The 22184-nt window shown below is 41.7% G+C and overlaps 1 protein-coding gene across 1 annotated transcript in view; it reads right to left on the reverse strand.

Moving 5' to 3' along the window:
- The window catches only part of LOC146621109 (uncharacterized), a 313936-nt gene that overhangs the window by 13359 nt on the left and 278393 nt on the right, over nt 1–22184 (reverse strand). Inside the window, exons 8-11 of the mRNA XM_085368718.1 lie at nt 8834–8871; nt 3099–3219; nt 766–878; nt 364–412 (exon numbers count right to left, since the gene is read on the reverse strand). Of these exons, the coding sequence (XP_085224844.1) occupies nt 364–412; nt 766–878; nt 3099–3219; nt 8834–8871 (321 nt within the window). The remainder of the gene's footprint in view (nt 1–363; nt 413–765; nt 879–3098; nt 3220–8833; nt 8872–22184) is intronic.

Here is a 22184-nt window from a genome sequence, read left to right on the forward strand (position 1 = left end):
AGGCTTTTATAAACTCATCAAATCCAAAAAACAATTACCAGAGACTGAGCTCATCACTGACTAAGCAAAAGTCATTCAGCGTGTAAAACACACAATATAATTAGCACACATCAAGCTGCTGGGTCCTACTGTGCATTAATGATGCTTCCCTCTGAAGTGAATTATGGTTCGATGAGTGAGAAAGTGAGTGAGGAGGGGCTTTGAGGAGGAACAAGACATCATTTGGAGAAAAGGATGAGGAAACCAGTGCGGAGAGGAAATACCTGAGGTTGACTGGTTTATCTTTAGTGACGCAGTCTAACTGCCCCAAGATCAATTAAACGGAGAGACATGAATCTTTGGGAATGATGACGGGTTACTCACTTGTGGTGAGAGCCATGATGTGCCATGCACCACAGGCAACACTGATCACCTGCGAAAAAAAATCAAATGTTTTTAAATTTTAAAGTAGTGCGAAAATTCCAAAGACATAGCTTAGCTTTGACGTTTTTCCCCAAAAATTACCTGATGTTGTAAATTTGTATAAAAGGATAAGACAGTGAGAAATGAGACTCACAAAGATGCCTAAGACCTTTGCTACATATTTTCATACTTAATATAGCACTGATCTACAGCTCTTTGTGCAAGATGAGGTCATAATGTAAGCCTGCAGGAAGTGTAACTTCTAAATCAATGGAAAGCAATGCAGTGTGGACTTACCTTTTAAGAACTTACAAATATCCAGATAAAAATCATTTCTCTGAAAACCTTGAGGCACAAACGCACCTTTCGGCCAGCTAGTGGAAAAGGCTGGGGGGTCGAGAGCCCTTTGGGGCCTGCATGATATGTGACCCGGGAAACACAGGGGATCTGACCCCAGAGAAGCAGATCTCCACCTGCTAAAGAGAGCAAAAAAGAGGCAAAAGTTCTGAAGATAGACCAGAACACATGCAATTTCACGGTGCCACAAGGGAAATAAAATATGAAAAATGAAATGACCTTACAGACTTTTTGTTTCTCATTCTAACTAGTGTATTAGCTGCTCCTAAACATCAGTCCCTGATCACATTTTTACCACACGCACACGTGCACATGAGATCAACTTTCTTCCCTCACCACTGAATGGAGAGAACACATTCTCAGTTGGCACCTATTGAAAAAAAACATATACATAATATGTGCTCACCTACTGCAAACACTCCAGCATCCACTCATACTAACTCAGTCTGGCTTTTTAAACCCACCACTAATAAATTTATATTTACTGCCTGCATTGAGGACTTTTAAATTATGGCGTACAATAAACCTGGCACACACATCTCAAAAGCTCTTTCAGGGGATGTTAAAGCAATATAGTAAGCAATTTTCCAAAGTGGATTACAAATTTCACATCCAGGTTTTATTGCACATTACGATAACTTAACCACATCTAAATGTTCCGCATAAATGGGAAATATGTGCTGCTTAATATGCTATTTTTCATTTTTTAAGAAGCGCTTTGCAAACCCTGCCAAGCGAGGGAGCCTGCTGGTTTGTGTGGTGGGGGAGTCAATAATCTTTATGAGGTGGATTTTAATTACAAGGAGATAACTGAGTATCCTCCTCACGGCAAGCCTCCATCAATCTCTATTCTGCATCAAGCTGTACATAGCCTTGGCACACACGCACACAGGCATGCACGCACACACACACACGCTCGCACGCACACACATGCAGACGCAGATACCCTTTCACACATGATTGATCAATCAATCAATCAGTAATGTATTATTTTCATCTCAGTGAAGCAAACCTTATAAAAGCATATGAGACAGGCATTTCTGGATGGCATTTTACAACAGATGCAGCACTAACACATACATGTACATACACACAAAATACAAACACGCAGACACGTTTACCGAGACTCTGGCAGAGTAATCCGGCTAAAAAAGGTTAAGGCTGATGTTTTCCGTACGAACGACAGTCTGTGAAAGGTCAGATCAATCATGTGCTAAGCATGTCTCGTAAGCAATCCATAAAGCACTTGTTTTAAATAATAACATTTTATAGATCACTTAAAGACATAACTGTACCACAGGCAGGTATGGCCTCATGTGCCAAATGGTCTTCAGAGAGCCAAGAATTCAAATGGAACAAACTTAATATATGGTGAGTGCAGCTCATTTAATGATCCGGTGGCATTTCTAGTGAAACCGTGCACGCAGTGCCAGCAAACGTCTCCGTTCAACAATAGGCAATTCTTTTCTCTGAATGTTGCAGCATAGCAGTAGCATGTAAATGTGCCTTTCACTTGAAACAATTACACTGCCTTTTCTCTTTATGCAGAAGATGTTACGTTGGCCATGTAACCGCTTTAATTGCTGCTGAAGAAGAAGCAGTTGCCTGACACTTTGCAGTGGTGTAAATGTAAAAGCGAGCACATGGTTCCCAGCAGCGGCACGTGAGAAAATAACGAATAAGAGATGAGTTAAGAAATGATCTAGCGCTACCTGTTTTCAAACTTAGCAAAGAGTTTCAGCTTTTCAGGAATTACAGTAAAGACGACCAGGCCAGAGGGAAAGATGACATTTGCTTGGTGTGCCTCCTTATCTCTCAGTTGCTATGGCGGCAGTCTGAGATCTGAGTGGGGTAGTTTAGGGATAACTACTTGAATAACAAATCAATTCATTTTGTATATCACCTAACGGAAGAAGCTGAAACTGGGTGCAGTGCTGTGCAGTTTCATTTGGCTTAAGAGATATTGAGAGCTAATGAGGTTGAATTTGTGCTCCGAGTGATGTCATTTGAGGACACTGAATCCTTGTTGTGTTAATTAAAACTCAACGAAATAATGTAGATGAAAAATTTGCATGGCTCAAAGCCACAGTGAGGGGTACTACTGGGAAAATAAGGGTTTCAAGTTAATAAGTGGTTTTTATATATTACGTAGAGTGAATACAACTTTTAGGACTTTTTAATCACAATGAGAGATATTTGCAGTGACAATTAGACATTGAGGGTTTTAGTTAAGTAATGTTATTTAATTGGACTTAATGCTTTCAGGCCAAAATAATACAGCCGCAGGAAAGATAGGATCAAACAGTGGTCTTCTATTGCATTTTGGATGTCTGGCTCACCTGTGACAGCTGCACTGTAGCTGTCCCCAGCTCGTATCTGCGAGACCTCAGAAAGCTGTGAAGAGTTGAGAAGGCTAGGAGTCGATACGTGCAGTCTGTCCTCTCCGAGTCCAAGCTGTCCCTGCAAGTAAAATAGCGATACAGTGTAAGTTACAGAAGTAGAATAAACATTAAAACAAAAGCCATTTCACTGCTTACAGATAGGATGTGTCACTATTTAACTATTCCTATAATTTTACCATTTTGCAGGCAGCAGTAAGTCTATCTTTCATCTGTTAAATCATGCTGCCCTGCCATTGCAAAAATGAAAAGATGGTTGTTATATTTGTCAAAGAGGACTTGTAGATCACCTGCTGAGTGTCATGAGCGCATTCCTGTAAAGCACTGTTATAATATCTGCTGTGTACTGCATAAATGAGATGGGCAACAGGCAATTCATCTTGGTTCAAATCGCTGTCTCTAAGGAGGAAGCACTATTTAAAAAAAAGCACACAGCATTTTTTTCATCATTCATAAGTCTACTTCTTTTTATGTTTCATTTACCACCCCTATCCAGCACAGAGCCTTAATAGCCATAGCATCTCCCACAGTACAAAAGAAGGCTTTGTTCCTAATTTACATCTTTCTGTTTGTTACACATTGTGAGGGTGTTCAGTTTGACTCCTGTCAGTTGCCCTGCTCCTCTCCGCTCCTGCAGAGATAAAGGCTTTCTGCACTGTGCACATCGGCATGCCCTGGCATATGTCTGAAAGTGAGCACAATATGTATGGGTTACTTTTGAGTCTATGTGTGCGCCATGCAGTAATCGGAGTCTTTAATTGGTTATTCATATGCGCGCTACTGTGAGGATTTGTAGATGCGTGGCAGCATATGTTCCTGCTGTGAGTGTGTGCACACATTAAGGTGTGAATGTCATTGTGCTTCCATCAGAGTGTGCCTGTGAAAGCTTACTTGCATTTAGGTGCACTAAGTGAACACATGTGTCCGTACCTGTTTGTGCGTCTGCATGTGTTTGTACTTGTTTAAGTGTATTTTTGTGTGTCTGAGTGAATGAGCACTGTCAGGTGCTGCTCCATGCTGTGCCAGCTGCATCTGGAGCCATCTGTGTTGGGGCGCAGTGGGAGGGGAACGGATGACTTTAATGTACTTGAACCCCAGACAGACCTTTCCCAGACAGTCGTCAGTATGAAACCAAGACAACTGGGCCCAGTCAAGCTGAACTGGCTGATCTGGATGGTGAGCAGGAGACAGATGCTTTGGTTACACTGTAACCCCCCGGTCAGACTCACTAGGGAACCTTTGGCAGTCAGATACACACAAACACTACAATGTGTTTGTTTCAATAATAGAATAACACTGCTCTATATCGGAGAACACTCTCACCTCATTTTAGATGTCAGCCAACTTTCTACAGTACAATCCAGGTTTATTGTGTTTATTGCAAACATGCATGTATATGAAGCTGACAAAATCACAAGATTTAATTTATACTTCATTTGAGTTATCGGTTTAATGAACAAATTCAATTCCTTTCACAGTAATTAGAGCACATGCTATTGTGTTTCTTATGTTTATCAGAGAATTCAGCTCAGATTGCTGCTTTAGAATTTATGTAGCTACAACTGGAGAACATGCTGCAGGACTTGTTTCCCTGTGTTTTTCACTTAATAAGTACAAAGACATTGTAGAACAAATTAGGTACAGGACATATGGCATGAAAGAAAAGAAGTTAGCCACACTGGCCTATAGACCAGTTGGTGACCCTCTGGCAACCTCTGCTACCTATGGCAAAAATGTGTCTTCTGCAAGAGGAATGATGCACTAAAAAAAAAGAAAACCTTGTGATTGCTTTGATCACTAGCAAATTGCTTTAGTTACCCACAGTTTACATGGAAGATGCCGTCTCATCTGCAAACACTCATTAATTAACCTCTAAGTGAAAGTGTAACTCAAAAAAGTTACACAGTAAAAGCATTTCCTGCTGAAACCAACATGTTTCAATGGTGCAACTTTGAATTTAGTTTTAGATAACCAACTGTCTCCATTAATGGTTTGCATGGGACTCACACGGTTTCACAACCACTTAGTGAGCACTTGATGAGTGTTTGTAGACTTGTCATTGTCTTCATGCAAAACACAGGTAATTTGCTAATGGCAAAAGCAATCAAAAGACGTTTTTAATTGTGACTGCAAAAATGCATAAAATGTACAACTATTTTTGTGACATTTGTGCATTCTTGGGCTTTGGTTGTCAGGGTATTGCAGCACCCACTTGTTCTGAATTCTCTATCATACAAGAAAAATAAAGACATATCCATTCAAAATGACAACCACAGTCAACACTTTACCCACAAAACTAAAAACAACACAGTATGTCAACACATAATGCGCCACCACAAAGACAACACAGAGGCCTCGTAATGATCTTGCAGCAACAATATGACTAGTGAAGCACAAAATCAATTAATGCAGCAGTAGAATCAATAGGTGTCTCTCAGCCTGTATGTCCTGCAGTTAATTAATAAACAAAAAGGACATTAAGCAGTAGAGCATCAGAGTGTGGCAACGACTATCATCAGTCACAGTGTGTGTACTGATGGCATTAGCAGGAAGGGAAAAGAAAAACATAGACAGATATAAATGTGAGCATGGTGAAAATACCAAACACACCCACAGGCAAAGATGCTTACACTATGTACACATACATTTGAGGGAATGAGAATACATAAACGCACACTACACAAGCATGCATGAACACACACTAATGCACAAACAAACTCCTCCACTTTCACACACTTCCGTGCAGGGAAGGACCTGCAGATCTATAGAATGAAAAAGGTTCAGTTTACAGCTGAATCCCAAACTGTATTAGCATCAATTTGGAATAGGCCCAAGGTTCGATGAGGCCTGAACTGTGTTGGAACAAGGCCCAGGGCTTCTACCACCATAAGGATGGCTTGTTTATTATTTACTATGTTGGATGAGTCACCCTCATTACAATATATAAAGGATTGCAGTAGACAGGCTAAATAGCCACACTGATCTGGAGCTATACATTACTTTTCTGTTGTAATTCTCAATTTTGCCCAATTAAAAACAATTCTTTAAAGGATTTTTAAAGTTTTTAAAATCATTGGTAATAATGTTCTGTAATTTGCAACTCATCTCATTCTCATCTCCTCTCGTTTGGTGCCTGCACGTTAAGAGGGTTGTTTCCCTACACCATTAAGGTTGGGGAATGGGTGTTAGCGCTTATGTGTTGAATGAGAGTTCAGAGTATTCAACCTTCTTGGAGTTCCTAGGCATGATGCTGGAAGGTGGCCCAGCCCAGCACTACACTGCCATAGAGGATGTAGGGAATAACAGTGACCTGGGGGCCTGTGACTGGGAGGAATGGCCTGCTCAATCTAAACCTGAGGGGCGTTTTGTTGTTGGGCTTGTTAACCACAGTTTATCCATTACAAACACCATGTTAGGGCAAAAGGGTTTTCCTAAATGCACTTGGCACAAGAAAGCCCTAGGTCAGAGGTAGGTGATCGATTTTGTAACTGTATCATCAGAACTATAGTCATGTGTCTTGGACACTTGGGCGAAGGGAGGAACTGAGCTGTTAACTGCTCCCCACCTGGTGAGGTTGGATCAGGTGGTCCAGTAGGATGCTGGACAACCCTAATGTACCAAAATGCATAATGAGGGTGTGCTCGTCAGGCAGAGGAGCTTTTCAACGCTCCTGCAGAACAGCAGTCCAAGAAAGCTTGGGGACACTGAATCAGAGTGGACCACGTTCTGTGCCTCCACTGCACAGAGACGGGGGCTGCAGGATGGTTGGTGTCCGTCATGACGGCAACCCCTGAACCAGATGGTGTACACTGGAGGTGACGGCAGCCATCAAGCTGTAGAAAGACTCCTACAAGGCTTGATTAGGTTGTTGAACTTAAGGAATTAAGTCAGTTGACCCTGCTATTGCACAATTGATATCAGGAAACAGCACAAGGCTTTAAAATGTAGATTTTCTGTATTTTCCTGCATTAGGGTCATGAAATAAGTTACACTGGGTTCGGTTGTTATTTATTTAATCCAAAGAATGGGGTGTATGTCAAAGCAATGGTTTCTTCCACAAAATGAATGATATATCAATTTTAGCTCTCTACTTGCCTTGACGCTTATTTGCTACCACCGTTATTCTGTTAGCAGATTGATTCTGGCTGTGGCACCTGCTCTCTGACATCATTCAAATTCCTTCTCACCTCAATCATGTGATACCAAGCAGGCCGTCTGTCTTTTAGTTTCAATAGGAGGAAAACAATGAGATTTCTATCTGTAATACTATTACTACCCTTAAAAGGGTTATAGCTGTCTGGGTTTACCTTGGTAAGGCAAGAGAACTTTATTAAGTTTAAGACCTTTTGTTTTTTTCATTTTTTTCTGCTTCTACTGATACATAAGAGCCTTTAAGCCCCAGAGAGAAGATATCAGCCTACTAAAGAAAAAAAGTTTAAGATGTCCCCTCATTTCACTTCTTCCTGTGCAAAAAAACAAAGTGTTATCTCTCAGAAGGTGGAACCTTTCTGATTTTTTTTAATGTGTTGACGGGAGTGGTTTTGGTGTGGCACTATGCGGCTGATTACAGGGGGAGACTTAATCAGGTGGTGCAGTCTGTCGGGGGCCCCAGGGGCCGAGAGTGTGCTACATCCTGTCAGACTACACAGAGAAACAATCAATCATCAGAATGGCTCCAAGACAGAAGAGAGAAGAGGAAGATAGAAGAGATGGAAGAAGAGTAGGGAAAAATGGAAGGGAAAGAAGCAGTAGAGGATGAGTGAGGGAGGACACTCGACGAGAGAAAGAACATCATGGAGGAAAGAAAAACATTGTGTCCTTGCAGAGACTAACTTAAACTTATAAAGGCATTACAATGCTTATGAAAACCCAATGAGTGTAGTTAGACTAGGAGCCATCCTGCAATGTAAGAATGTAGTGCAGAAGCCAGGCACACGTCAAAGCTGATGTCTAACATTTTTATTGCGCCGCCTCCCTAACCTTCACCTACATGTTTGTTTCACTGTCCTGGCAAAGCCTCATCCTGTCACATTGTAAACACGATCGCATTTTGGCCATGGTTTCAAACATCCCCACAGATAAACACCAGAGCCAAGAGGAAAAAGAACAAGTGAGAGATGGGAAGAGAGAGATTGAGGTAGGCCTAGGTTTTATACTCTGTGGGCTTTGTCTGAGGGCTGTGTAATGATGCAGCTCTTTAAAGAACATCTTAAATAAAAGGCCAGAACAATCCTTAGTGACAGGTGGGATTTTTTTTATCTAAAAGAGGAGTAGGATGGGGCCAGCTAACACACGTACACACATACACATACTTTTGGCTATGCACATTTGAAGGGGCATGCTCATATATAAACATCAGAGGGTCCCATAAAAAGGATTTCCTGTTCTGCCTATGTGAAGCAGAGGAGTCGAAATGGACAAACAGCAGAGCCTATAAAGGTGATTTATAGAATTTAAATAGATGTGCATTCTTGGCACACCATAAAGTATATTAAGTGCTCAAATGGAGCGCTTGGAGACAAAAATGTTTTAATCTACAATTTTCTCCAATTATCTCAAAACAGGACAAAGTTAAAATGACACAAAGAGAACATGACATGAACAAAAAAGCGTGGAGTCCAGTTCTAAGTCTGCCAATCCCAACAGGACCAAAAGTGGAAAAATGTTTGGCTTACCTCTTGCCCCATCCCCCAGGAGAAGACATTCCCACCATCTGAAAAAAAAAACAAGTGAGAGAGAGAAAGACAGCGTGAGGAAGAGAGAACAGAGTAAACCAAACAGTCCACAACTCAAGCGAGGCAACAAATATAGAAAACTGAGGTTAAAATAGAAAAGAAAAAGATAAAAGAAAAAAAAAACGAAGGGAGAGAAGGGAAATGCGCAGCTGACAAAAGTGGCTCAAGTATCATACATCAAGCACTTGTTACCTCTCCCGGTGCTTGTGATTGCACATGACTGCAAACAAGTCAGTGATAAAAATCTGAAGAAAGATGAGACCGATCGGGCTGGCTTTAAAGATCATCAATCACAGCCCTGTAAGCTCAGATATTATTAGTTCAAGTAAAGCTGCACTCTTCCATTTTATGGACATCATAAAAGACTTTGGGGGTGGGGGTATATAAAGGTGGAGTGTTGGAGATCCCCCAGTGTTTTAACTAGGACTGGGATGAATGTGTTTGGAAAAGCAGACCGGATGGATGGACAGCTCTAATGTAGTAATGTTAACTGAATCACTCACTCTGGACTGGGTTCCCCAGGGGAAGGAATGCAGGATGGGAGTGTAAGGCCAATTACAATATGTTAGACTTAGTGAAAGTGTATAATAATAATAAAAAAATAATAATAATCACAATAATAATAATATGATAATGATAAACAACATGCATGTTTGCACAGCATCATTTGTGAATATGTTTTATGAACTTTTTAGCATTTATAGTGTAAGTGGGAAATTACACACACACACACACACACACACACACACACACACACACACACACACACACACACACACACACACACACACACCAACATTTAGGCGTACACAACAGGGCACATAGGTCTTTCAGAGATTTCAAAGAACAAGGATCCTACAAATGTGTGGGTTCCTCCAACAGTTCGAAAACTGTCAATTTTAAACTGCAAAAAGTGTGAATGCGAGCACAAATGGTTGTCTGTCTCTCTGTGTTAGCCCTGCAATAGACTGGTGACCTGTCCAGGGCGTGTCCTGCTATTAGCCCCATGACAGCAGGCATAAGCTCCAGTTATACCCCCGTGACCCTGAATTGGTTAAGCGTAAGAAAATGGATGGATGGATACATCACAGATTAGACATGAGGTCAAATAAATCAGAATCACGATGGTCACAGGTTCACACTCTGTGCTCAGTCTTCATATCGAATGAGACACACTACGAATTTTCTGACAGATACAGTCCCAATTAAACTGGTAGAAATATCAAGACACTTAGAGCATATGATAAGATTTCTACACAGGACCCTTGCTCTGGTTTGGCATGATTTTCTTAAAACTCAGAGATAATTTTTTTCTTTTCAAAGAAACAAAACAGATATTATTTCTAAATAGTGCATGCATTTGTATGTAATTCTTTTAGATTCTTTTAATGTAAAAACAACCGTAATGCTGCTTTAGCACCTGCTGACACCTGTTGAGGCTGCACCATGTTCTCTGAGCCTTTCTCTAAAATACTACAACAGATCTAAAAGGACACTACTTCTGGGAACAATACAAATATCTCACAGAAATCTTGTGCTCACGCTGATCAAATGTATTAATATATTCTAATAAAATGTTACACAATCCATGCTCCTGCCCTCCAAACAATCTCTCTGTTTTGTATTGCACATATTCCTCAAAACTTTTTTCTTTCCAACCCCCCTCCACTCTCTCTCTCTCTGCCTGCCACTGAGGACATAAAGGCTAGTGTGAAGTCCATCACTGCCTGGTGAATAGCTGCCCTTTGTGCCTCAGAACTCAATTCAGACACTGAAAGGACTGCAGCCCTGCACCTCTGTGTGCTGGATGATTTAAAAGAGTGTGCATGTCCACGGTCTGCCTGAAAGCCTTCTGTTAGGTTAAACATACCAGGTTCAGTATTCCAGATTCTAAGTTTACTACACTTGTTGAATACCTTATCTGAATACAATCAATTCTGATACCAACACTTGTCTTAAACCAGTGTCAGTTTCAAGGAAACACAATTTTAACATAGCCACAGAAATATCCTCTGCAGTTACTTCCAGCTCGTGGTAACAGTGTTTTAGGAGGTTGCCTGGTATTAAAGAATTTATCCTACCATTTCAACAACCATAACTTTCCTGTTGTTTTTGGCACAGTTGGAGAGTGCATCGACAACACACCGACCTCTCTCCCCATCTTCCCTTCTGCGCTCACATAGACCTTCGTTCAGCTTGTTAGGCCTGACACTGGCACCCTGGTGAACAAAAGGACTGCACGGCTTAGGGCTGCCCTGGAATGTCAGCGGGTTCACATTTCACATGCAGATGCATGACCCCAGAGCCCTTTAGTGGGAAGGTGCGCTTTAACCTCTCAGAGAAGCAGAAGGAGGGGAGAAGGGGAGTAAAGGGGCACCTTAGGGGGAATATGGGTTGGGGGAAGGGTAGGAAATAAGAATGTCTGAGTTTGCACTGCTTGCATCTGCTCCGAGTGCCTATCTTCCCTCTCTCTTTCCCAAAACACTCCCGCACAATGTTAAACTCCGCTGATATACCTTATAGAATATTATAATTGTCGATATTCTGAAAACTTGTCAGTGCCGTCTCCTTTCTGCGTGATCTGTGATGCGCCCCCTCTTCTTCCCCTACTTTGGAATACATGAAAGCATTACATTTTTAAATGCATACTTAAGATTTCTCCCCAAATAATTGAAAAAGCACAATGGGAGGGGTTATGTAAGGCAAAAGTACTGTGAGCTCCGCAAAAGAAACCAAAGCTACTGTCATCTGCTCTCTGTAGGCCCAGGCAGGCACAGTTTCAACTCAAGGGCTTCGCACTTCTTTAACTTGTTCTCCTTCCCTCGCTGCTCTCCCTATCCTAACTCTCTCTACGCCTGTTTGCCTCTCCTTCTCTTCTTAGCTCTCAGTAGTGAAAACTTCAAAGACAACGAGATCTTCTGCAAAAGCATAAAAACTTCAAGCATAGATGTTTGTTTTGACCCTGAGCCCCTTGCTGTAACCCCCCATCCCCCCACCCCACCCTTACTACTTGCAAGTCCTGCAAAATACATGAGGATTAAATCTGGATTTTTTTTCTCACTCAAATGCAACTCTCATTCTTCCATGTGATACTTATGTGTAAGTTTTACACAAAGCAAATCTGCCGTATGTCACTGCAACTACAACAGTGACCTCACAAAACTGATGGCAGAAAATGAAGTTTCTTGTGAGGAAAGAGCATCAGTTTTTCAAATGTGTTGCAAGTTATACACTTAACAATGAAAAAACGAGAAAAAAAATCAATACCACCCAAAAGTATAAAAATGCACAAAGTGAACACAAACATGCATTTATGCTTCCACTCTGCTGTTGTGTGACTTCTGCAGTTGTCTGGGTTGAGAATTTAAGTTATTTCTTGAGAAGTGCCAAAGGGTCATATCTGTCAGCAGGTTGTTGCCCCTAATCAGATTTGTCATAGCAGTTCAATGTAAAAATATAGTAAAGTGCTCACTATAATACCAGACATTACCTTACATGAAACCGAATAAAAATAAAAAGAGACCACTCAAGTTTTTAGCATTCTCTCATCATATTGCAGATGAATTACGCTCGGTTCGGTACAATGTGGTTGACCTTGGAAGGCATGCTGAAGTATAAAGCATGCTATTCACAGGCATCACTTATTGTGCACTCAGCTTTAACTGAGAGTACTGTGTTCAGTGCAGTGACAGTGTTAAAAGAAACACGTGCACACATGCACAAACACACAAAACACATAAATGTAGCCTTTAAAAAGCCTTAAAAATGTTGTTAAACAAACAGCAAAACCACTGGCTTCACCAGCCGACTTCTGTCGATTACTTTACTTACTGGAGTCCGAGATTTTGCTCTGTGAAGAGACGAATCTATATTCAAGACAAAGTGCTCAATTTTTAATTTGCACACTCTACACCGAATATATGAGAGACTAAGTGTGCGCTCTGTGCTTAGCAGCTCTGCCCTCTAATAGTTGAGACATCTATAGCATCCACAGCAAGGCCAGGGGAGCAAGGGAGCAATCCATAGGCCTGCGTAGCCATGGCAACTAAACAAGGAATAGGCTAGATGTCAGGCGAGCATGGCTAAATTACCCATTAGAGAAAGCAGGAAGGGGAGAGAGGGAATACTGGTCAGGGCACAAGAGGCTAATGGGGAGATAAGATGGCCAACATATATACCACACACGTGCGCACAGACATAAACGCACACAAAAGTGCACACAGTCACACGGAAACAAACAATGGGAAAACAGACCTAGGCTGTCACATGAAGATGCCACTTATAAAAACATTCTCAAATAATAAATTCAAGTAAAAGTACATAAACTTTCACAGCGTTCACATGCAGTAATGCACTCATAAACCTATGCAGGTATACATATACTAAAAGTATGTGTGCGCACACAAACATACATGCACACACTAGCATACAAAGGGCACACAGGGAAGACAAAATGGTTTTAATAAAGACGCCCTCTTGGAGAGGTTGCTGGTGAATGTGAGGGAGATGTATTTATAGGAATCCTCCTGTGAGATCCTCTGTGCCAGGATTCACATCTTTGCATGAGAAAGCGAGAGAAAGGGAAACAGAAAGAATGAGACAGAGATGTTGTGTTATTACCTGTTTCTTCATCCTAATCCTTGATGCATGGCCTATGCCTTGAGTCTATACTGCTGAATAAAACAATAAAGAACAAATGGGTCTAAGCATCTGCACCTTTGGAGGTGTGAAAAGGTAAAAGGGATATTGGCCTAACTGTTCGTTCCTACTACGCGTTTACATGCAACTGTGCTCACACCTATATGTATCCAAACAAGCGCAAGCACCTAAAGTGTGCATATGTAAGAATATGGGAGCTTATTTGTGAGCAAATGGTCTGTGAACTTACACGCGCACACACACACGCGCTCATGCACACAGACACACACAAACATGATACCGGTTACACACTCGTACACGGCTAAACGCACACACTGACACACAACCCCTCTACACACAGAGTCAGGCAGGCAGGCTCCTCCTGATTTTAATGCTGCACATTCATTTGCATGCGCCATAATTAGCGTCAGGCACACAGAGGCTGGTCCTGGGGGAGCCCTGTGATAACCGCTTCCTCTTCTATTAGGGCTCTCATTCCAAGAGTGTCAGACATTGCACATCTTCATTGTGGGGCCTGCAGCACATGGGCTCAGTGGAAACTCTGCCGCCGTAGCTACTGCTGGAACATTTAGGAGAAGACGATGGTTTCAGGGGCTAGAGGAAAGGTTGCAGTGGATGCTGGACTTGGTGTAGGATGTGTAAAGAGTGTAAAGAAAAGAAAGGAATGAAGTGATAAGTTCGTAAAACAAAGGGGAAGAGGGAACTAGAGACAAAGAGAGGTAGTAAAGCGGTTACACATTGTGCAGCAGACAGACAAGCTGGACAGAGGTAATGAATGCAGTTATTAAATTGTTTCAGCTGCAAAGAGGTCTATTCTTATGCCATTATAAAGGGAACAATTTATCCCCACTGATCGGCCCTGTCTCCTTTCTCCTCGCTCACTTTGATCTGCCAGCATATTGCCTTGATGTGTCCTATTCAATAGCGAATCTGGGGCAATTTTAATGCTTTTGTACCTCGCCACCGCTCCACTTCTCCCTCCCTGTTTAAAAATAGCTGTTAATTATAAGTGCAGTTTAAATGTCTCTAGTGACCCAGAAATGCAGGTTGGAGTGAGAAGAAGGGATTGAGAATCTCCAAGTTTAAAAAGAGCGAGACTCGATTTCTTCCCCTCTTTATCATGCTTTCTTCAATCTCCCTTTTTTTCCCTCACACCCCCCTACCACTTCTTTGTCTTCTCCATTCACCTCCCCTCCGATTCTACTTCACCATCTCTTTAGTGTTCCTCCACATTTTCTTTTTCTCCATCTCTCGCTCTCTCTGTCTCCTCTGTGGTGTTTCTTCGGCTCGGCGGGAGTGAGCAGGGCTGGAGGATAGGGGATTCAGTTCTTTTTCTCCAACACACGAGAGAACTGCAGCGAGACATCGGAGACCATGGCTGTGAAACCGCTTCAGTCTGCAGATTGTATGTGCGTCACGCAGAGTCTTTGTATCTCTCTCCCCAACTTCTTCCTCTCATGCAGCCGCAGGAGTGGGATGTTGAAAGGAAAGGCATGTGAAGGTGCGCTAGGTAGCACAGTACGAGGCACAGGCACAGAGTATACCTGTGGGGAAGAGAAGGGGCTGTGCAGGGACCTGAGGTGTGCACCTGGGGGGGTGCAGTGTTATAAATAAGGCATTAGCCTCTTGAAGGGAACAGAGATGTGAGGGGCTGTCTCGGTAGCTCTCTTTTTCCCACTAACTCTAACTAACAGTTAACCCGAAGGCATGTACATGTACTCCTTTCATCGCAAAGGAGGTACGGTACAAAAAAATGACTGTCATGTCAAAGTCTGGACATGACAGAGTCTTAAACTTAGGAGAGGTCAGGTATAAACTTATCACAAGTTTGAAGTAACTGTCGTCACTGACTGGCTCACACCCTTCAGTTTTTTTGGTAAAAAAAGATGACCAACATTCAAGAGTGTGAAGAAAAAGAAGTTACTCTCTCTGCTGGTGTACAGGTAGGCTTCATCTCATCTAATCAGAAGTATAATGATAAATAAAGTATCACAAATAAAAAATAAAAAAACAACACCTTGAGAACACCTTTCAGCACCCACCTTTCTAATGCAACTGTAGAACATGAACAAATCATTTCCAAAGCGCTTTCTGTGCAGTGCATGGGACGATGCCGCTAAATGTGTCGAATTCAAAGCCAAGTGCAAGGACAAGGTTTATGTGTTGATCCTTTTCACTCCAGCGCTGTGAATGCCGTTTTAAGTTTCATGGTCGCACGCTATGTTCTTTTCAACAATATCCCACACAGTTGTGACCTTACATAGAGCTGTGTTTGCTGATCAGTTTGCCTACAGCTCAGCAAAGCGAGGTAGACGTATGACTTCAACCCTTACAGTGTAAGAGCAGGTTAGTGATTAATAAGTAAATCAAATTAAGTCGGCAGCAAAACAAATTAGCTCGTCAAAATGTTGCTCTTTTTGAGGATTAGTCTAGCGAATGAGACAATGCACGTGGGGTTCAGATCTTTTTTTATTTATAGTTTGACTGATTGTTGAGATTGATGATTGTTTTCACACAAGTCCTTTAAAAAAACAAAAAAACAAAACAACACAAACAGACAAAAAAAGACATGAAACTGATTAGCAGCACTTGGGGAGAGAGTCGCAGAATAATAACAATACTGAGAAAGTTGCTCTAAGCCAATTCTGCCTTGCAATAATCTTATCTGTGCTCTTTTCTTACCATTCTCAAATACTACAAGCCAAATGACTTGAAATTCTGCATAGTATTCTTTAATTGAGAAAAGTGATTAGGTGATTTTTATCTCTTCTGTATCAGTTGCTAATAGTAAAAGCACTAGAAAAGCTAAGGTCTCCATTTTATTGTATTTCCAGACTGCTTCAATCTTGGCTTATCTGCAGTGATACTCATATTTCTGCAGGAGGACATTTGCTGACCTCAGCAGCATATTGTAACTTCTGGCTCTAACTAAAAATTAACATGACCTCTGTCTGTCTTTGCTGGCTATTGAGGCAATGATTTACACTGTCTCAACCAGTGTGTATGGCTTTGCCTGACAATAGAAATATGTACAGGAGATGACTGAGCAGTGCTGAAACAAGGACCCTGTGTGGGTCCACTCACTCAAAGCAGGCAAGCACTTGATAGATAAATGAGAACAATGTATTGGTTTGTCCACAGGCGTGGCAGAAATGACAACTTGTTAATACTGTCCTTGCTAAGGAAGGCATGACTGTAAATAAAATGTTATCTAGCAGCAGTGGGAGAAGCATCTTTAAACACCAGCAGTGCCCGAGGAAACCACAGCAAATGAAAGTGGCCCTTACACTCACTTCAAATCATTGTGGAAAATAGAGAAAACAATGATGCTGACGCTGTAATATGTAAGCGTTGTAAAATTCTCTCAAAAGTTTTGCTTCTCACCATACAGATATGTCGTCTTATTTTTCAAAATTACATGTAATAATAAACCAACCCAGGCCCATTCCGATGCAAGAGTTTTTGATATTCTAAGACTATCCACAGCCCATGAAGTTAATATGAACATGTTTACCTTGCAAAGCACAAGGGCATGGGTGGAAGGGTGACAGGGGAACCCAGGTATAGCCAACTTTTGTTATCAATCCATCAATCAATCCATCAATCCACCCTCTTAACCACCTCACACTTCAAGGTGTGTTCTGGCTTTGAGACTGGAGCCTATCCCAGCTTGAACACCCAGAATAATAAATAAATGTAAACAAAGAAGAAAGAAAATTCATCAGATGAGTAAGGAAGACAGTATAGAGATGGGAATAAAAAATGTGAGCTAATGACCTTGATAAGACCAGGGACACAAAGAGCCTGAGGACAAGACTTGATGTGTTGGCGTGACAGCAGTGTAGTAGTGCTGGTGACAAGAGGAGATGAGGAGCCTGCACTTCTTGGCTGGTGTTACACATTAGCATTGTTGTTTGCCAGGGGGCATCAAGGGTGACTGTGTGTTTGTGTGTGTTTATGCGCACAGAGCGAAGTAGGAAGACATCCCAGCCGAGGCCTTGCATGGTGACAGAGGCTGATACTAATCTAATGAGATAAGAAACGTATGCAAATGAACCTGGCCACAGTTCACACTAATCAGCTTAACACCCCGATAGATATAAGCTATCTGTCGCATCGTGTGCACACACACGCAGGCTCTCAGAAGTTAAAACAATCACTGAGAGGATTTGCCATGCCATGTATGAATACACTGATCCACACAAATGGGCCCGCTCACTTCTCCTAACACCTGTAGACTTGCAGATACTGAGTACAGTAAATGTTTGAACAACTGACCCATGCATACTAAATGCGAAAGTAGAAATCAAATGAGTGAACAGAGGCTTCTGTGTGTGGGTCTTTCTGTTTTTGGGATCATAAATTCCTCAAGTGAAATGTGGAGAGACAAGAGAAGCAATGGAACAGCAGGGAAATGTTTGATGAGAGGTGACTGCTGAGTCAAAAGTGACCTGCAAATGACTCCCGTTTTCCAACATCTCACCCCGTCAGTAAATACCACCTATTTATTAACATTAACACTACATATACTTGTTGTATTTTCACACAAATGTAATGTCTCTGAGAAAAAGTGGACTGGGTGCAGAAGGTCAAGGTGTCATTTGAAATGATGTGTTGTCACTAGGCAGAGCGGAGAAGTCGTGCCACAGCTGTACTCTTCAACACCACTCTTGGCAGCTATTATTATCTGTGGGAATCCAGGGCATCCTGCATGGTATGGGGGCAAAATTGACCATCAGTAAAAGACTGGCCCTGGAAATGCACACACAGCTGCCCCTCACACACTCTTCAGTGCTCACTGACCTTCGCTTGTGACACTGTTTAGACAAGAAACAAAAGATTTGTTTTTTTTAATTTTTAATTTAGATGCTTGATGTAGAGCTCTACTGTTTAATGTGCTTTTCTCTGTGAGAAACACATAATATACTGCATCTTCTTTTCTACTGACACTCCAGGAAGTATAAATATTGGGTCTTGCATTATACTGTATAATACTATATATGTGAGTGTGCAGTGAATTACATAATGTGGACACTGTATGCTGTATTGAAATACCAGAAAATACATGCATGTTCTAAATAGATGCAAAAATAATGAAAGTAGCTCAACTGCATCAATTTAGTCATGAACCTTTTAAATGTTCAAATATTTTCATAGCACGTCTTTGCTGATATTCCTGTTTTTATGCCTGTATTTCATTCTGTTTTTCTCCATGTTCCCCATCCTCTTTGATCTTTCTTTGACATTTACCACTAACCTTCCTATTTCAGTCGACCTATTCTTAAACAAAGCTCGGCCAAGACATCTTTATGGAAATCACTGCGCTGGGTGTGTTGATTTGCAAAGAGCATGGAAGCTGTTCAAGCAACACAGGTTATACAGAGAGACGGCAATGGAGAGACAGACACTGACTTCCACAAAGACGGTCAGTGACATAGAGGAAGTGAAATACAGAGCACCTTGCTATAACTATATTGGTTGGCTCCAGTATGTTGGCGCCCATCTTACCTGGCTAGAGTCCCACACAGCATTCATCTAATGAAAACCTGGCTGGATGGCCGGCTGGCTGTCTCATCAAGGCTCATTGCCATAGGTTCCTCTCCCCCAGCATCAAAGTCACTTGGCTTTTATCAATGGCCAAGTAAAAGCAAATAACTTCACTAAAATTTGAAAGAAACCATGAAAAGAAATCTAAAGCAGACATGAAGGGAGATGTCTAGCAATTCTTTAGGGGCACTCAGAAAGACTTATTGTAGCAACAATGAAATCAGAGAAAAGATGATTATTATGCATCTGCAACTGTGTGTACACTCACCCGATACACATGAAGACACAAATTTGTCTGCTATTCTGCTCTCTCTCTCTCTCTCTCTCTCTCTCTCTCTCTCTCTCTCTCTCTCTCTCACACACACACACACACACACACACACACACACACACACAGAAATGGACACAAAGGAACCTGTGCTTATGGGAAATGCAGACCTGCATTAAAAAAAACATTAACTACAACATAGCACACAAGGTACAAGTACGCATAGCCGTCACACTTTGTAAAATCCCCAAGTGTCGCATTACAGTGGACTGCTAAAACTGTGTTGGCTGGTGATAGCTCAGAGACCACAGCCAGACTACAGTAGCAGCCAGTCCCCCAGTGGATGACTGGGCTCTGCATATGAGCTCAGTCACTGTAACAAGCCCCACTTAGTCATTGGCTCTTTCACAGGCCCTCTCTCCATAGACCCTCTATACAAACAGGACACTTAAAAACACCATTACTGGGAGATTGCTCAAGCCTTAGTGAGCAGCTCTGAAGTGGTGAGTTAGAAAGATGAGACGACAAACAGGGTTCTGACGAAACAGGAGTGGGATGAAATATGAAGTAAGGTACACAAAGAGAGTTTGTCGAGAAAGGCATTGATGAAACAACACAGTGTGCTAGTAATTAGCAGAAAATGCAAGTTTGTGGTTTGGGAAAGATGTCAAAGTTCATACAGAAACTTCTTATAAAATGATTCTTTAGGCAAAAAGTAGTACAAGTCAGCAACAGAGGCTTCTCTGTTAAGTCCTTCTCTGAAGTATAATACACTAAAGCGGCATATCTGGAAGGAAGTGGAACAGATACAGCATGCTGAATTTTTGCCTACTCTGGTTGCAAATGCTCCGCTTCTAAAACGTATGTTTTTTGTTAGGGCATGGGAAACAGTATGCTTCAGCTTAAACAATCAGACATAATGTCCCCTGACTCGAAATACACTGCGTTTTTGGGAATATCATTTGTGGCTTCACGAATACTGAAGACTTGTTTAACCCAGATGTGTCACACGCTGACCCGTAATGTCCTATCTTCACCCCATTACTCCTCCCCTGTCTCACCCTCTACTTATATACCCCCCACCACCCATCTGTCTCCCATCCCTCTCTCACCCCCTTCCTATCTATCTCTCATCTCTCTCTAGTCCAGCCTCTCATCACTTGTTCATAACTTTACAGCGCTCATTAGGCAGAGTCACAGTTTCCATCAAAGAGAACGAGAATATTTTTAGGCAGGGGCCTGCTTCGCGAAGCCTTCTCGGTGAAAGTAAACCACGTCCAAACAGGAAAGCCGCATCCTGATTTCCCAATAACTATATGGGTGTACCCCCTGGCACCCTTACTGCCCCCTTACTGCTGTCCTCTGGATCTGTTTCAAGCAAGAGAGCAGATTGGGAGTGGGCATGGGTGCATGCCAAAGTATTCTGGGAAGGGCTCCAAAGAACATATTTGTTGAGTGGGGAAGAGAGCGGAAATGGACTTGTGTCTGAAGGGAGGTATGGTTGGAAAAGCTGGGTGAAAGCAAGGGTAAGCGACACAGAGTCACAGAGCGAGATGGGAAGTTGAGTCATTGGGTAAAACTGAGGTGGACAAGTTTGCCGAGTGACTCATTGAATACAAAAGGTGGATTCTGATTCAGCCGATTACTAATATTTAGTGCACCCTTTACAGGATAAAATTCCACCTTCATGGTTTGAGACATGCAGATTGGGTTGCGGAAGATTTCCTATCGTGTGGCACTGTAAATGGATGTTATAAGTACACTTACACTTATACACACACAAAAACCCAACAGCCAAGGACTGAAAAAAAAAGAGTCCAGGCTTCAACAAACAGAATAATATGAATCCTGTTTGTACATGGAAAGGTTGCTTTAATGCTAAAATATACAACTGAATCAAAAAGAAAGAAAAATGCATTTATACACACAGCATAGAATTTAGCTTTTAATATTTCTCTACAGGTTCAGTTCACACATTTCTGTTCACTTTCTGAATGCATGCTGCATACCTGAATATCTGAGAAGGTGCACAGTATTTATTGGCTTCTTTATTAGTAGCTGTTTATGTGCAAATGTATGTCTTACACAGCACTTCAAGTCATTCACAGTATAACCTGCTGACACACTGTGTGAGCATGTGCGACTATGTGCGCGATTATGTGTGCGTATGCATGGGTGCATGCGTTCTTTGTTATTGGGCTGGCTTGCCACATACCATACTTCAGTGCTACAGGGTAATGCTATTTCACACAACTCTTGGAAAATAAGTGAAGCTGGAACAAAACACATCACTTATAGCGATGTTTGAACATATTTCTGAGGACTTTTCTTTTAAAAGCAAGTACTGGCAGTAATTTGTGAACTATGAAGCAATAACTGACTCTTTATCAGCTGAATCAATCCCAGTCCTGAAGTTTTCTTTAACCCTTGAACTTACATATAATATCAATGCAAATATGTGAATCTTTTCCCAAGTGCAACAATGGGTTTATATGTTGGCCATATATATGGTATGTTAGTTTAAAATTACTCTTTGTGACAAGAAAGTGGAAGAAAGGCAGAGAAGGAGGTGGAGGTGTCTTACACAGTCCAGGCAGTGACCTCTAAAGATGACAGTGAAATAGTTAACCTACCTGGCAAATGCCATCATGTGAAAAGTATTTTGTCACTGCAATGTTTTCCCATACGGTTGTTGGAGAACTCTGGGAGTTCACACACTTTGCAAGGTCAAAAAAGAAACATCAAACAGATTGTTGAGTCCTTGTGGGCTTTCTTTGGCAGCCTTTTGTCTTCTTTGTTTCACAGACACATCCTCAC

The sequence above is a fragment of the Diplotaxodon limnothrissa genome, linkage group LG12 (genome assembly GCF_057381915.1).
Source record: "Diplotaxodon limnothrissa isolate DT_005_m linkage group LG12, D_limnothrissa_male_GT1.1, whole genome shotgun sequence".
Taxonomy (NCBI): domain Eukaryota; kingdom Metazoa; phylum Chordata; class Actinopteri; order Cichliformes; family Cichlidae; genus Diplotaxodon; species Diplotaxodon limnothrissa.